The following is a 13,834-nucleotide window of genomic DNA, read 5'->3' as shown; positions in this document are numbered from 1 at the left end:
AAATTTGACTGGAGCCATTTCCCCAATTTTATTTGCCACCCCAAGCTATTATTAACCCTGCAGCAAAAAATATACAGATATGTTTTCCATTGCTGGACTAATAGCAGTTCAGGCAGGGGGTAAATTGGGGAAATGACATGGGGGAGGGAGTTCAAAACACCTTTTCCTAGCACAACTGTTCAGTCACACATTCAGATAACACACCATGACTCCCCAGTTGCTTTTAAAGAAAAATGAAACATCTGGAGATCTGATCATGGATTTCATGCATCTTCTGTGGTCTGGTCCCAAGGTGACCAGACATCAAGGAATAAAGGACTCCCTTACCTTTAGTAACTGTACAGATAATTTTTTTTACAGATAATGCTTTTCTCACTCTGCCCAATGACAAGGCAAGCTGAAACTGTGGAAGTTAACTGAACCATCTCACCCCCAGCTGCACCATCTTTTTGGGACCGGGAGCTTAAGAGGCAGGCTCCTGCTACCTGGGATCGTGTCCATCTGATCCAGCCAGGAGAGGAAGCCTACGAAGCAAGGGGCCAGTCAGCGGCTGCTGTTGTCCTGCCTTGGGGGTTTGCCTAGTCTGCGGAACCTTCCAGCTGCCTCCTCGCAGACTCAGGCTCCCAGCACAGGACCATCTCACCCCCAGCTGCAACATCTTTTTGGGACTGGGCGCTTAAGAGGCAGGCTCCTTTGGGGGTGGGTCCGCCACCAGCGGGGTCACCTCCGAAGGGGGCGACACCAAGGCGAGGGCCTGTCCCCTTATTTGTTTGTTTTGTTTCTCCCCCTACTGACTTATAATTTTGTTGTATATTTTAAACTTTTTTTTAAAAAAAAAAACATTTCTTTTCCTAAGTTTTTAAACGTATGTTTTAAACTTTGTAATAGCGCCTTGAGGCCCAGTATTGGGCAAAAGGCAGGATACAAATAAATATAATAAATAAATAAATACGTTACTGCTGTGCAACTGTTATAGAAGCTCTGTCTCCCTTTTAATTTGGTCATCCTGTCCCTTCCACAATAAGGACTAGAAATGTACTTTCTTCAAAATAAAGGCTAGTATCCTTGATAGTCCAAAAAGGTCCAATATGTGACTCATATGTTATGCAGCACTGCAAAGCTTAGACAAGTAGCTATTTTAGAAGACAATAAACTTACTCAGTAGAAAATTTGTCACTGTACAATCCTGACTCAGGTCTTATCTAAATGAGCTATTTATAGCACGCTCATTTCTGGCCACTCACAGAAGTTTCTGGGTCAATTAAATGATGCTGTAAACAAACAGGACATCTCCTGTGGCTTCCCCCCTTATTCCGATGTAAAACAGATCAGAGAAATGCTGGAATAAACCCTTAATAGCGTGAAATCAGCAGCATCTAAGGCTGGCATTGTGCTATGAAGTTGCTGAGAAAGGGAGGAAGGACTTTGAATAGAAGGAAAAGAGGATAAAATGCCTCCTGTGCACCTCCTGCCCTAGCCTTCTTCGCACCACAAAAAAAGCACCCCAGTAAGACCGGCTTTTTTAAAAGAAAATAAATTGCCGCTATCTCAGGCTGTGTGCAGGAGAAGCAGTGTGATCAAAATGGCCCACTGAATGGGCTACATGCACATTGTTTACTTCCTCTTTCGTAATGAGGGACAAATGCATGGACAGAGAAGTGCTGGTAAGGAAACGCGATTTCCCTCCGTGTGCTGACATTCAGAACTTTAGCAGGTGGACAGAAGGAACATCAACACTATGGAAACCTCCTCAGAGTTCTGTGTATCCCTAGTTCTTAAAGGACTTTAGGGGAGGCTGAAGCAATAATCAGTCTTAATTTCTGATTAAAATCCAATTGTATTTTATGTTGTTTTTGATTCTGTGTTTATTATTTTCAATTTCTCTACTGTTATCCCAGTTCCCTAGTAGAAGAAAAGCAGAAAATGGGCCTCCTCAGACAACACACTAAGCCATGGTTAGCCCACTAACCCTTTTGTAGCAAAAGGTTAGTGAGCATGTTTAAATTGTGGTTATGAAGCCACCATAGTTAGTTGATTCACATGACACACTAAGTCATGGTTTACACGATATAAGCCATAACGTTTAGCTCAAAATGCTTAAACACCATGGCTTAGCATGTCGTCTGAACAGGGTAAATAAATGTTTAAAATAACTATATAATCAGAGATTGCTCAACTCTTTTGTTAAGGATTATGGAGATTTATTTTTTCAAAACTCATACACACAAACAAGAAAATGCAAGCTAAGCCAGCCAGTAATCTATGTGTGATCATCTGTGTACATTACTACATCCCTGTGGTTTTATGCATGGTGGAACTGGCTGGAGAGCTGACAGCACAACCTTAACTTGTTATGCTTTTGCCCTGCCAGTCCACTTAGTTAAACTTCTTGGCAACCAGTTCCATAATTTTGTAAATGGTACAGTCATTTCAGGTCACCATAAGGCAGCACTGAAGTACATGGCTTGGAAGTGCTTGGAAAAAGATTGTAGAGTTGCGACTACAACTTAACATCGTACCGTTATGACCTCAGCTAAAAATAATGCCAATATTTGAAATCTGAACAAACAGCAAAATTAGTCTTATGGCATTTGATACTGAAGCAATTACCATCAAATATTGCATGCAATGTTCTAACATGATTTTCCTGGCTTCTTCTCACTCTCTTGGCAAGCCAAGACTGGTTTCTTCAGAACAGATAGATTATCCAGATGTTACTTCCACTTCTAATGGCTTTGAAGTCTGGCTGATAAAGCCTCTACGAAGTTTGCCACAAAAAATAGTGCCTAAAAACGGAATGTGAGGTTTTCTTCCTTTCTGGTAGTACATTAATGGCTATTCAGAAGGGAATCTGAAGTATTTTCTAAACACACTATAACATTTGTCCCCTCCCTGAAATTTCGTTGGTAATTATCATGACATCGAGTGTGATGTAAAGTAATCCTAATGTGTACTTTTGGATGGAGTTCTCTCTCAAAACTAATTGGGTTATTACCCACTGCTGCCTGTAGTTATAATCTGCATGCAAAGCGGATAATGGTTTTGTGCTATGACTTTTATATGTCTCTTCCTCCTAATTTGATCAAGGCAACATTCTCATCAGTTAAAAGGAACATGAATGCTCTGGGGTGTCTGAGGCAATCATGCCATCATGTGGAGCGAATTGCTTGGTAATAGCTGAACACTGTCATAGTGCAGAAAGCAGGGTGGATGGCTCCCAGCACTACGACTCAAAAGGCATTGCACACCTAGTCTGCTGTCTCCTCCTTAACAATTTTTTTATAGTAAGAAAAAGGCAAAAGTGGTGGTGGGAAAACACAAGAGGATTGGAAGATGATATTATCTGGGCCCCCGTAAAATTCTGTTTGAGGCAGGATGATGGGACAATTAATAATAATAATAATAATAATAATAATAATAATAATAATAATAATAATAATAGCGCTGCTTGCCCCCCGCACCATCAAGAGGGCCTGCCATCACCTCCAGTGGGTGCTCCAGAGATCCACTGGTGGGTGTTCCAGAGATCCACTACAGTTCTCAGGACACAGAAGCTGGCTGCAATCTTCGCCACCATAACGTACGTTACAGAGGCATCGGCCTCCGACGCAGCGCCCGTTACCATGGCAATTTCCTGGGCAGGTAGGCTGGGAACAGTCCTGACCTTCCCAGCCTTCGTGACAGTTGCAGCCACAGATCTCTTGGATGAAGGTTCCGTGGCCGCGACAAGACGAAACACCTGGCCAGCATGAGAGCCAGAAGCACAAGGGATGTGCGGGAGACCAAAGGCAAAATTAGAAAGACAATTCACCTACAAACCAGGGAACTATCCGAATACAAACACAGTAATGGAATGACCGACTAGAGAAGGCTTTCTCCCCTTACACCTGTGGCCTCTTTGGTTTCATTATTTTATGAAGCTTTCTTTTTGTTATTCTACAAAGCACCTGCCCACTTTAATAATGTTATAATAACAAAATATGATGTGTGTCTGTTTGCCTGTCTCAGGGTGACCATATGGAAAGGAGGACAGGGCTCCTGTATCTTTAACAGTTGTATAGAAAAGGGAATTTCAGCAGGTGTTGTTTGTATGCATGCAGCACCTGGTGAAATTCCCACTTTATCCCAATAGTTAAAGCTGCAGGAGCCCTGCCCTTTTTGGTTTCTGGTCACTCTAGCTAACAGTATATAACTGTTGTTTTATACTGTTGTTTTTATATTTTTGATTGTTTAAAATTTTGTATACTTTTTTAATGTTCTCTGTTTTTAACTTTTGTAAATTGCCCAGAGAGCTTCGGCTATGGGGTGGAATATAAATTTAATAAATAAATAAATAAATAAATAAATAATAACAATAATAAATTATTTCTTACCTGCCTCTCCCTTTGGATCGAGGCGGGGAACAACATTAGTGCAGGAATCAACACATCTTTAAAATACTTGATTTTACTATTGATCTGGGTAGGCCTGCCAGAAAAGGCTAGTCTTCAAAGCTGCCTTAAAATCACAGAGGGAGTTAATATTACGAATCTCCTCCGGCAGGCCGTTCCATAATCCAGGGGCGACAGAAGAAAAGTCTGGGAAACTGATGTCAGCCTAGTCTTGGCTGACTGAAGTAAGTTCTCCCCTGAGGACCTGAGTGTGCGGGGCGGACTGTATGGGAGAAGGCGATCCCGCAGGTAACGTGGACCCAAACCATTTAGGGCTTTAAAGGACTCATCTAGAAGCACCCCAAGTGAAGGGGGCTCAAAAATAATCTTGAACCCCTGCTACAAAACAGGACCATTTAGACCACAGGAGGAATGCCCCAGTATCAAAACAGTGAGGTTCTCCAACACCATGATCAAGTCCACCTCCAGGAGCTCAGTCACAGAGTGAGCAGTAGACTAACAGCAGAACCGCTAATCTTTCCCTAATGTGCAGTACCTTGATAAAGTTTGTTTGCTGGATAGGGACCCAGTGATTGACCCTGCAGGAGTACACAGGTGGAAACAGCTTGTTGTTATTGTTATCATCATCATCATCATCTATACAATTCACAAGTCGTTCTTCGGAAGCTCTCAGGATGATATACATAACAACAGCTGTACACCCCCGTAAACCACTCTGGGCACAGTGTTTCACCTCTGAGCTAATGTGGAACGGAGGGAGGCCCTTCAAGCAGGCTGCCTACCAAGGATGACCTCTGCTCCAGCTCAGTGATGGTAAAGAGAAAGGAAAATGGTCTGCTACGGAATGTTATGGATAAGAGCGGTGTCGTGGAATAATAGACTTGGCCCCGGTCTTGACGGCAGCACTTTGGCACCACTAGGCCTCGGGCTCCCGCAACTGCACTCCTTCCCAGCATCTGCATGGGAAGAAACCCAAGCACGGAGTTGCTGCTGCCACTGCCGCTGCGCTGAGCACGGGGTGGGGGGGGGAGGAACGAGGCAGCCAGAGGGGGATGAAGAAAGGGATGTGTGGAGCCCAAACCACCTCTTCTGCCTCTGATCTCCCTCTGGCTGCCCGTTCCTAACCCCCATCGTCATTATTATCATCATCATCATCATTATCATTATCATTATTATTATTTCATCTGTATCTGCACAGCTTTGCAGATACATATAATTTTTAAAAAAATGGGAGAAAGGAATGGGCTCCGTTTTTATTTGTTTTTACTTACAGGATGCCTGGGGACCGTTCCTCTCCTCTCCTCTCCTCTCCCCCCACCGTTTTTTTATTATTATTATTTATAGGGATAATAATATAATATAAGCTCCCGGATGTCCGCCCCCTTCCCTATCCAGCCAATGGCAACCAATCAGGGGGCACCATTGGCTGTGACCTGCCTTCGCAGCCAAAGAACTCAGGGTAAGTGCCCAACTCTTTTCGAGCAGAGCTTCTGGAGTTTGCCCCTGGATGGCTTCACAACGCCGGCTGCATCATGTAGATGACCTGCCACTACTGCAAATCCATCCTGGGGCAAACCCTTCGTCAAGACAAGCCCTTGAGCTTACATAGAATCATAGAATCATAGAATAGCAGAGTTGGAAGGGGCCTACAAGGCCATCGAGTCCAACCCCCTACTCAATGCAGGAATCCACCCTAAATTCATCTCATAAACCACTGAGCTGTTCTACACAAGGCTTTTATTTTGTGCTCATGCGTCTTCACTCGCGGTAGTTTGTGGGTCCTTTACATGAAATTGTCATCCTCCAGAGCTTCTCCCATGCTTTGCCACCATTCCCATGTGTTTTTTTTCCCTTACTGGAAAGTCATTTTTCTCTCTCAATGGCATTATAGAAACCTCAAGTGATTGCACAATTCCTCTATACCTCGGTACCACCTAGTGATTGTGTAATGGAACATATAGAAAGGCAGAGAAAGAAAAAAACCCAGAAAAAACGCATTTAAAGGATTAGATTTTAATCCCACAAAGAATCTGAAAACAGAACTCTTGCTAAAGGTGCGGGTTAAAAGGCTGATGTAGAAAAGGCCACTATCTCTGAGCCTACCCTATCTTTCAAAAGGTTCTTGTGCAGGTAAAATAAAATCATAACTTATTCGTAGCCACCTGACTGCTTAAGATCCAAGATTAGATTGCTGTTGAAATAGTTTCAGGTAGCAGGGCTAAGAAAGACCTCTCTAGCTGAGGACTTGGAAAGCTGCAGCCACGCAGACAAAACAATTCCAGGCAGAACAGGCCAATCAGTTTTATATGTTTTTCATCAGTTTTATGTATTTTATGGTATTTGTATCTAATGTGGTTCCCTGCCTTGATCCAGAGGGAGAGGGAGGTATGAAATTATTATTGTTGTTGTTGTTGTTGTTGTTGTTGTTGTTGTTATTATTATGCATTAGTATTATTATAGTCTGAGACTTAGGCCTTTGCTAGACCTGGTGGAAAATCCGGGGGAGAGGACGGGAGACCTCGCGTTATGAATAATGCGAGATCTCACTCTTATTCACACGCGAGCCGCGACGAGCTCTGGAGGAAAGCTGTTGTGGCCGCCATTTTTTTTTACTTTTAAAGTGGTGGCAGCAGCAGCGCAGGAGCCAGGAACGGTAAGTAGGGTGTTCTTTTTTAAAAATAAACTTCTCCTTCCCCCCCATCCTTGATCTCCCCCCCAGCCCTGTTCTCCTTCCCCCCATCTGCGATCTCCCCCTCGGCCCCGTTCTCCTTCCCCCGCCCGCCCGCCATGTCCGATGCCCCCCCGCCCGCCATGCCCACCCGCCCGCCTGCCATGTCCAATCCCCCCTGGCCGCGATCTCCCCACCCTGGCTCCGCTATTCCCCCATCTCTCCTGCCGGGTCCGCTCTTTCCCCCCTGGCCCCCAGCGCTCCCCCCCCACGATTTCCCCCCAGCCCGATGGGCACAGTTTCTCCCGGCTACTCGCAAGTAAGCTGTGTAGCCGGGGAAAGCTGCAGAACGGGCTAGACCTTCCGCAGCCCTGGGCTCAGCCCAAGGCTGTGGAGATACCGGGCCACAACTGGTGCCAGTTATCCCGGGCCAAGGGAGGGTTTAGCCCAGGCTGACCCTAGGATCCCCTGTGTGTCCAGGGGTGAGCCCAGGCATCAGCCCGGGCTAAACCCTCGTCTAGCAACGACCTTAGTATAAGGCAGCTTCATATGCTCAAATGCACCTGAAACTTCTTGAAGGAAGGGTGGGATACAAATGAAATGAAGAATAAAACAAATAATTCATAAGTATGCCAATAGTTCAAACTAGATAGATCAAAGCAGGAGCATTCAATGATAAAAGAAATAAATGTATTGCTAGAGGAATCCTCCTATGAATTAACCCACACCTATTTGTTGCTTGTAAGAAAGCACAATTTATGACATTGCACAACACCGTTATTGATCGTGGGGCACACCTGTAAACTTCCAATTTTCTGGTTTTGTGGAGTTTGAGGCAACATAAGATAGCTTTCCCTCTGGTCTTAACCAGGCAGGCTTTTTGATAATCGAATACAATATATTTAAATAAACCTACATTTGGTATGAAATCCAAATTTTGCACCACAAAAAAACTCAAATTATGTATATGCAACCTATGCTGGGATCATTTTCCATAACTTTTCCTGAATCATAACCTTGCAAAATGTCTTTTCTAAGGAGTCCCAAATGGGACCTGCAACAAAACATTGCAGCGTGAGAAGTGCTCCTGTTCAGGTCTGCCGCCACTTCATTCCCCTCTCGCCTGGTTCCCACTCCCCTTTTTGTTTTCAGTTCCCCACCTCCCCTCCAACCGGCAGCCAGCATTCCATGCCTACTGAGCATGCTCAGTCTTGGGTTGTCATCGTTTCAGTCTCCAAATATGGCCTGTCTCAGTTCTCAAAGACTACCATTGCCTCCTATGGTACGACGTAACCTGTTATTTCCCCTTGTTTCGCAGTTAGGATGCCTGTGCTCAAGACAGGAAGGAGCCTCTTACCTTTGGAGCAGTCCAGCCCAGTGAAGCCATCCTCACAGTAACATTCGCCACTATCACAGTACCCGTTCCCATTGCAGTCCTTGGGGCACCTCTTCTCACTGCAGTCATCTCCAGTGAATTCCTGGTAGCAGTGACATACGCCATTGACGCAGACCCCGTTTCCACTACAGTTCTCAGGACACAGAAGCTGGCTGCAATCTTCACCACCATAACGTACGTTACAGAGGCATCGGCCTCCGACACAGCGCCCGTTACCATGGCAATTTCCTGGGCAGGTAGGCTGGGAACAGTCCTGACCTTCCCAGCCTTCGTGACAGTTGCAGCCACAGATCTCTTGGATGAAGGTTCCGTGGCCGCTACAAGACGAAACACCTGGCCAGCATGAGAGCCAGAAGCACAAGGGATGTGCGGGAGACCAAAGGCAAAATTAGAAAGACAATTCACCTACAAACCAGGGAACTATCCGAATACAAACACAGTAATGGAATGACCGACTAGAGAAGGCTTTCTCCCCTTACACCTGTGGCCTCTTTGGTTTCATTATTTTATGAAGCTTTCTTTTTGTTATTCTACAAAGCACCTGCCCACTTTAATAATGTTATAATAACAAAATATGACGTGTGTCTGTTTGCCTGTCATCATCATCGTCATCATCATCAGTTTATTGTGCTAGCCGAAGGCCATGACAAATACATCCATAGAAAATCATACAACTATAAAAGTACACAGCAGTTTAAAATAACCAAGAGAACCATACAGACAACCTTAAATTTACTGTGACTAAAACTCTCATTTCGCTCCGCACTCTGAGTCTCCATGGCAGTTTATAGCAATTTTATCTAGTTCTCTCTTCCCAATCTTTTTCGCTGCCAGTGCAAACAGGGCCACTTTAGAAGTGACATAACTGTTGGTATCGCTAAGGAGGAAGAGAAGTGTTTCTGCTTGGACATTCATGCCTCCATATGTCAGCAGCGGTTTCAAGAGTCTCTCTCTTGGGTCCCTATACAGAGGGCAAGTTAACATATGTCTTCCACTTGTTGTTGACCACAGATACATAATCTCGATTCAAATGGTACCTTGTGGTAGCGTCCATCCAGCACTGCAGTTGGCATCACTTGAAACCTCAATTCAATGAAAGCATTTCTCAGGGGCAGGGGCCTCAATTTGGACAGATAACATGCTCTATAGTGTTCTGTATTTAGAAGAGGGAACCACCGAGAGAGTTTAGAGTTTTTAATAAGTTGTAGGTCCCTCCTGGAATCTATCCAAAAACACCAATCCCTTAGTTGCTTCTTATCCATGCCTAGAGCAAACTTCAATTCAGGGAGATGATAACTATGCAGGAGCTTTTGGAATATTGCCGTCCAATGACAATTGTTATCCATTTCTAGAAAACACTTAGTAGGAAGACGCTCATTTTGCAAGATGGCGATTCATTTAAAATATTTTAGCTGCGCACTCTCAATTCTTGCCCTAACTGAAGGACTACCAGCTTCTGTGCGCAAGAAAACTGCAGGGGTACCAGATGGAAGAGAGAAAAGTTTTCGAAGGAAGTTGTTCTGCACAATCTCCAAGGCTTCGGTCATGGTGTTGTCAGACCCCCAGATTTCAGACCCATAAAGCAGCTGCGTTATTACTTTGGTGTTAAAGATTTTTAGGGCAGGTTCAATCAACTGTCCTCCTTTATTATAATAAAACTTCATTAGAGCCCCTATAGTTTTTTGTGCTTTCAATTTTGCTGCCTCCCTGTGCCCTTTCCACGAGAGGGACTCACTAAAGAGAATGCCCAGATGTTTGCCTGTCTTAGGGTGACCATATGGAAAGGAGGACAGGGCTCCTGTATCTTTAACAGTTGTATAGAAAAGGGAATTTCAGCAGGTGTCATTTGTATGCATGCAGCACCTGGTGAAATTCCCACTTTATCCCAATAGTTAAAGCTGCAGGAGCCCTGCCCTTTTTGGTTTCTGGTCACTCTAGCTAATAGTATATAACTGTTGTTTTATACTGTTGTTTTTATATTTTTGATTGTTTAAAATTTTGTATACTTTTTTAATGTTTTCTGTTTTTAACTTTTGTAAATCACCCAGGGAGCTTCGGCTATGGGGTGGTATATAAATTTAATAAATAAATAAATAAACTGTTGTGATGAAGAGGGAATTCCACCAGGTGCTGCATGCATACAAATGACACCTGCTGAAATTCCCTTTTCTGTGCAACTGTTAAAGATACAGGAGCCCTGCCCTGCTTTTCATAGGGTCACCCTAGCTATGCCCAAAGTTGTGCCCAGGGCTGGCCCTCCCATGAGATGTGGTGAATCCTGCCTCAGGTGGCAGAGCAGTGAATTGTGCAGCTTGCCTCACCCCCCCCCCCCCGGCATCATCAAGAGGGCCTGCCATCACCTCCAGTGGGTGTTCCAGAGATCCCTGCCAGCCACTCTCCTGCCATGGCGTTTGCTGCAGCAGGAGAGTGAGGCTGGTGGGGCTCTCAAGAGCAGCTGCCCACTTAGCCTAGTTACCAGGTGCTCCAGAGAGCCCTGTGAGTTCTGTTCTCCCTCTGTGGCAAATGCCACGGTGAGAGAGCAGTCAGCAGAGCTCTCCAAAGCAGTCGCTCGCCCTCTGTTGCTCTCTGAGTGAAACAGACGGCAGGTGCTTGCTCTCAGCAACCCGTCCTCTGGCTTGTGCTGTGCATCCACTTGGTGTGAGCCAGTGGGCAGCTGGGCTCTCTGGAAAACTGTGTCATCTGAGGAAGTGGCCAACATGGGTCTTTATAGAGCCAGCCAGATTGAACTGGCTGGTTCTGAAGGGGTCCTTCCTCCTAGCCAGGCATTGTGGGAGAGGTGTTCCAGGAGACTGCCTGTACAAGACCCCTCAGAGCATCTCCCTGAAAATGGTAATTTCCTCAGCTGACATGGTTCTCCAGACAGCCCACCCACCCTCTGGCTCACGTCAAGAGGACCTTCAGCACCCACCAGAGGGTGGGGGACTGAGTGCAGCCAGCTGCTTCCTTTAGCCGTTGTGACTCTTCAGAGCCTGCCCTCTTACTCATGCAACATGGCAGCAGTAAGGGGTGGGGGGCATGAAACAGAGCGGCGATGGTAAGGGGGGTGGGGGCATACAACATAGCAGCAATAACAATAGAGCACATAATGCAGTGGTGGTAAGGTAGTGGTGGAGGCAACGCGGAGGCAGCAGTAAGGGGGGGGCAGGTTGCAATGGTGGGAGAGCTGGGCATGCTTTCTCTCAAACAGGGCATTCCAGCTGTGTAGGTTCGCTTTATGAAATGAAGGTCTATTCCAACCTGTGCAAAGTTGGGCCTGTTCATCATCATCATCATCAACAACAGACAAAATGCCCTAGGACAAGAGTCCTATTTATTTTGTACATTTGAAGGTAGGGTAGAACTGCAAAGAAGAGTCCATAGAATTAAGCCCCCTTGTTCTAGAGATGAGTTTCACAACCTGTAAGCCAAATCCAGCCCACCTCCCATGTATGGTAACAACCATGTATGACTCAAGAAACCTCCTGATTTTGCAAGAAAACAGGGTTGTTTGTCAAGCTGCATTTGGCTTTGTGGTGTGCAAGTTGTACACACATCCGACCACCATCCCACACAGTTCTCACCTTGGCCTCTCCCACAGCACCTCTGAGGACTACAGATCCCCCTCAGATGCACCACTTCCTTCTCCATCTTCTCCATCTTTTCCAACAAAGCCTTGAGCTGGCCTAGGACTTCACAGTCACCTTTGGGAGTCTGCAGACGAATGTTGTGCCTGAATATAATATTTTGCTCCTCGCCCTCATCCACTTCGCCAGTAGCCAACAGCATATGGCTGTCATCTTGGAGGGGCCGTGGGTCTGGCTCTACCTTGATCTGAGAAGACTTGGGCACATCGATCTTGTAGGAGTGGCTGAAGGAGATCTTCTGCCCTTTGCTCGAGCAGTTTTCATGTTGAGCAGGCAGCTGTGCCAGGGCTTCTAGGAGCAAATGGTGCAGTAGAACTCCCAGAAGAACATTCCAAGTTACCATTTTGCTTCTGTGATGACCACACAAACAGCACAGCTAGTTAGTGAAGGGAGGGAAGAGAAAAAAATGGAACAAAATCTTAGCATGAAAGCCATTTTCTATATTTGCAGAAAAGAGATCAACCAGAAAAAACATCCTATGAGACCTCACCACCTGACATGTTGTAGAATTGCCTTCCCCAAGTGAGTACCCTCCAGATGTATTGGACTACAACATATGGCCAACGCCCATGTTGACTGGAGGTGTTGGGAGTTGTGTAGTTGAGCACATCTAGAAGGCACCAGGTTGGGCAAGGCTGCAATAGAATCACATGATGACACAGTGTTTCCTGGACTGTAGGGATGCTTCCAGATGGAGGCCTCCCAACAGAAGCAATCAGAAGGCCTGGGGTAGCTGTTTCATTCCCCCACCCCTCCGTAACAGATCTTGTGAGTTAAGGGAAAAGACAGACAAACCTGTAAGAAAACACAGGAGGGTCACAAGTTAGAAAACATTGTTGTCTGGACCACCCGTAAACTTCATGGTCGAGGCAGGTTGATGGCACTGTAAAAGCTTCATCTAGAAGCACCCCATATCCCTGCAGACTGCCAGTGAGCAATCACCCCTTTGAAGTTTCCCACCTTGTAGATAGAAAACTGGCACATCAGGATGCAGGATATCCTAGAACTCTTCTCTTTAACAAGCTAGATTTCTATGTGCAGGAAAGGATTTTTGTGTGGAAGCATTGATCGTGAGGTTCTGTACTTACCCATCTGAAAGCGGCACCATATCATTCTCCTGTCTCTTCTGGCGGGCATTACAAGACCTCCAGGTTAGCCCCTCCCACCAGATGACAGGCAGGGTCCAATCTAATAGTCCTCTCCAGGGGGAGGGGCTACCTAAGCTGGCCTGCCTGGCATCAAACGAACAGGGTTCATGCTGAGGTCTGCAACCTCAGCTAGACAGAACTTTCCTTTTATTTTAATTTTTAATACTGTTATTTCGGTTGTTTTTTGCTGTCCTCTCCTTTCAATTCCTCTCCCACCCTTATTGCTAGTTAGGGCTTGCGGGTGGTTTGGCTACATTAGAGCATTGTGTGAAGAGAGGGCATTCCACTGAAGCGTGTGTTCAAGCGCTGGAGATTGCCCTCACCATGTGCTCTCCCTACTCGGGAAGAAGCCAGGCTCTTGGCCTTCCTCACTTTTGCAACGAGGAAACCGCGAGGAAGAAGCTGGGTGTTTTGCCCCCCTCGCGGCAGCGTGTCGAGTGCCCAGTTTGACGCCACCTTGCCCTTCGCACTCCCCAAGCGAAGCAGCCAGGCAATTGCATCCCCTCCTTGCGGCAGGCAGGAAGTGCCTGCTACTCCCCCAGGAAAGGCTCATTGACAATTATCTCGGCCTGGCTCAGCCTGAAAGG

General features: G+C 45.8%; 1 protein-coding gene across 1 annotated transcript in view; it reads right to left on the bottom strand.

Moving 5' to 3' along the window:
• TNN (tenascin N) overlaps positions 1 to 12,620 on the bottom strand; it is a 49,275-nt gene extending 36,655 nt beyond the window's left edge. The window contains exons 1-3 of the mRNA XM_063134027.1: positions 12,590 to 12,620; positions 12,037 to 12,475; positions 8,417 to 8,788 (exon numbers count right to left, since the gene is read on the bottom strand). Coding sequence (XP_062990097.1) covers positions 8,417 to 8,788; positions 12,037 to 12,442 — 778 coding nt within the window. The 5' untranslated portion in view covers positions 12,443 to 12,475; positions 12,590 to 12,620. The remainder of the gene's footprint in view (positions 1 to 8,416; positions 8,789 to 12,036; positions 12,476 to 12,589) is intronic.
• Between the last annotated feature and the right edge of the window lie 1,214 nt (positions 12,621 to 13,834).

This window comes from Elgaria multicarinata, chromosome 1 (assembly GCF_023053635.1).
Source record: "Elgaria multicarinata webbii isolate HBS135686 ecotype San Diego chromosome 1, rElgMul1.1.pri, whole genome shotgun sequence".
NCBI classification, from domain to species: Eukaryota; Metazoa; Chordata; class Lepidosauria; order Squamata; family Anguidae; genus Elgaria; species Elgaria multicarinata.
This window is presented reverse-complemented; position numbering and strand designations above follow the sequence as displayed.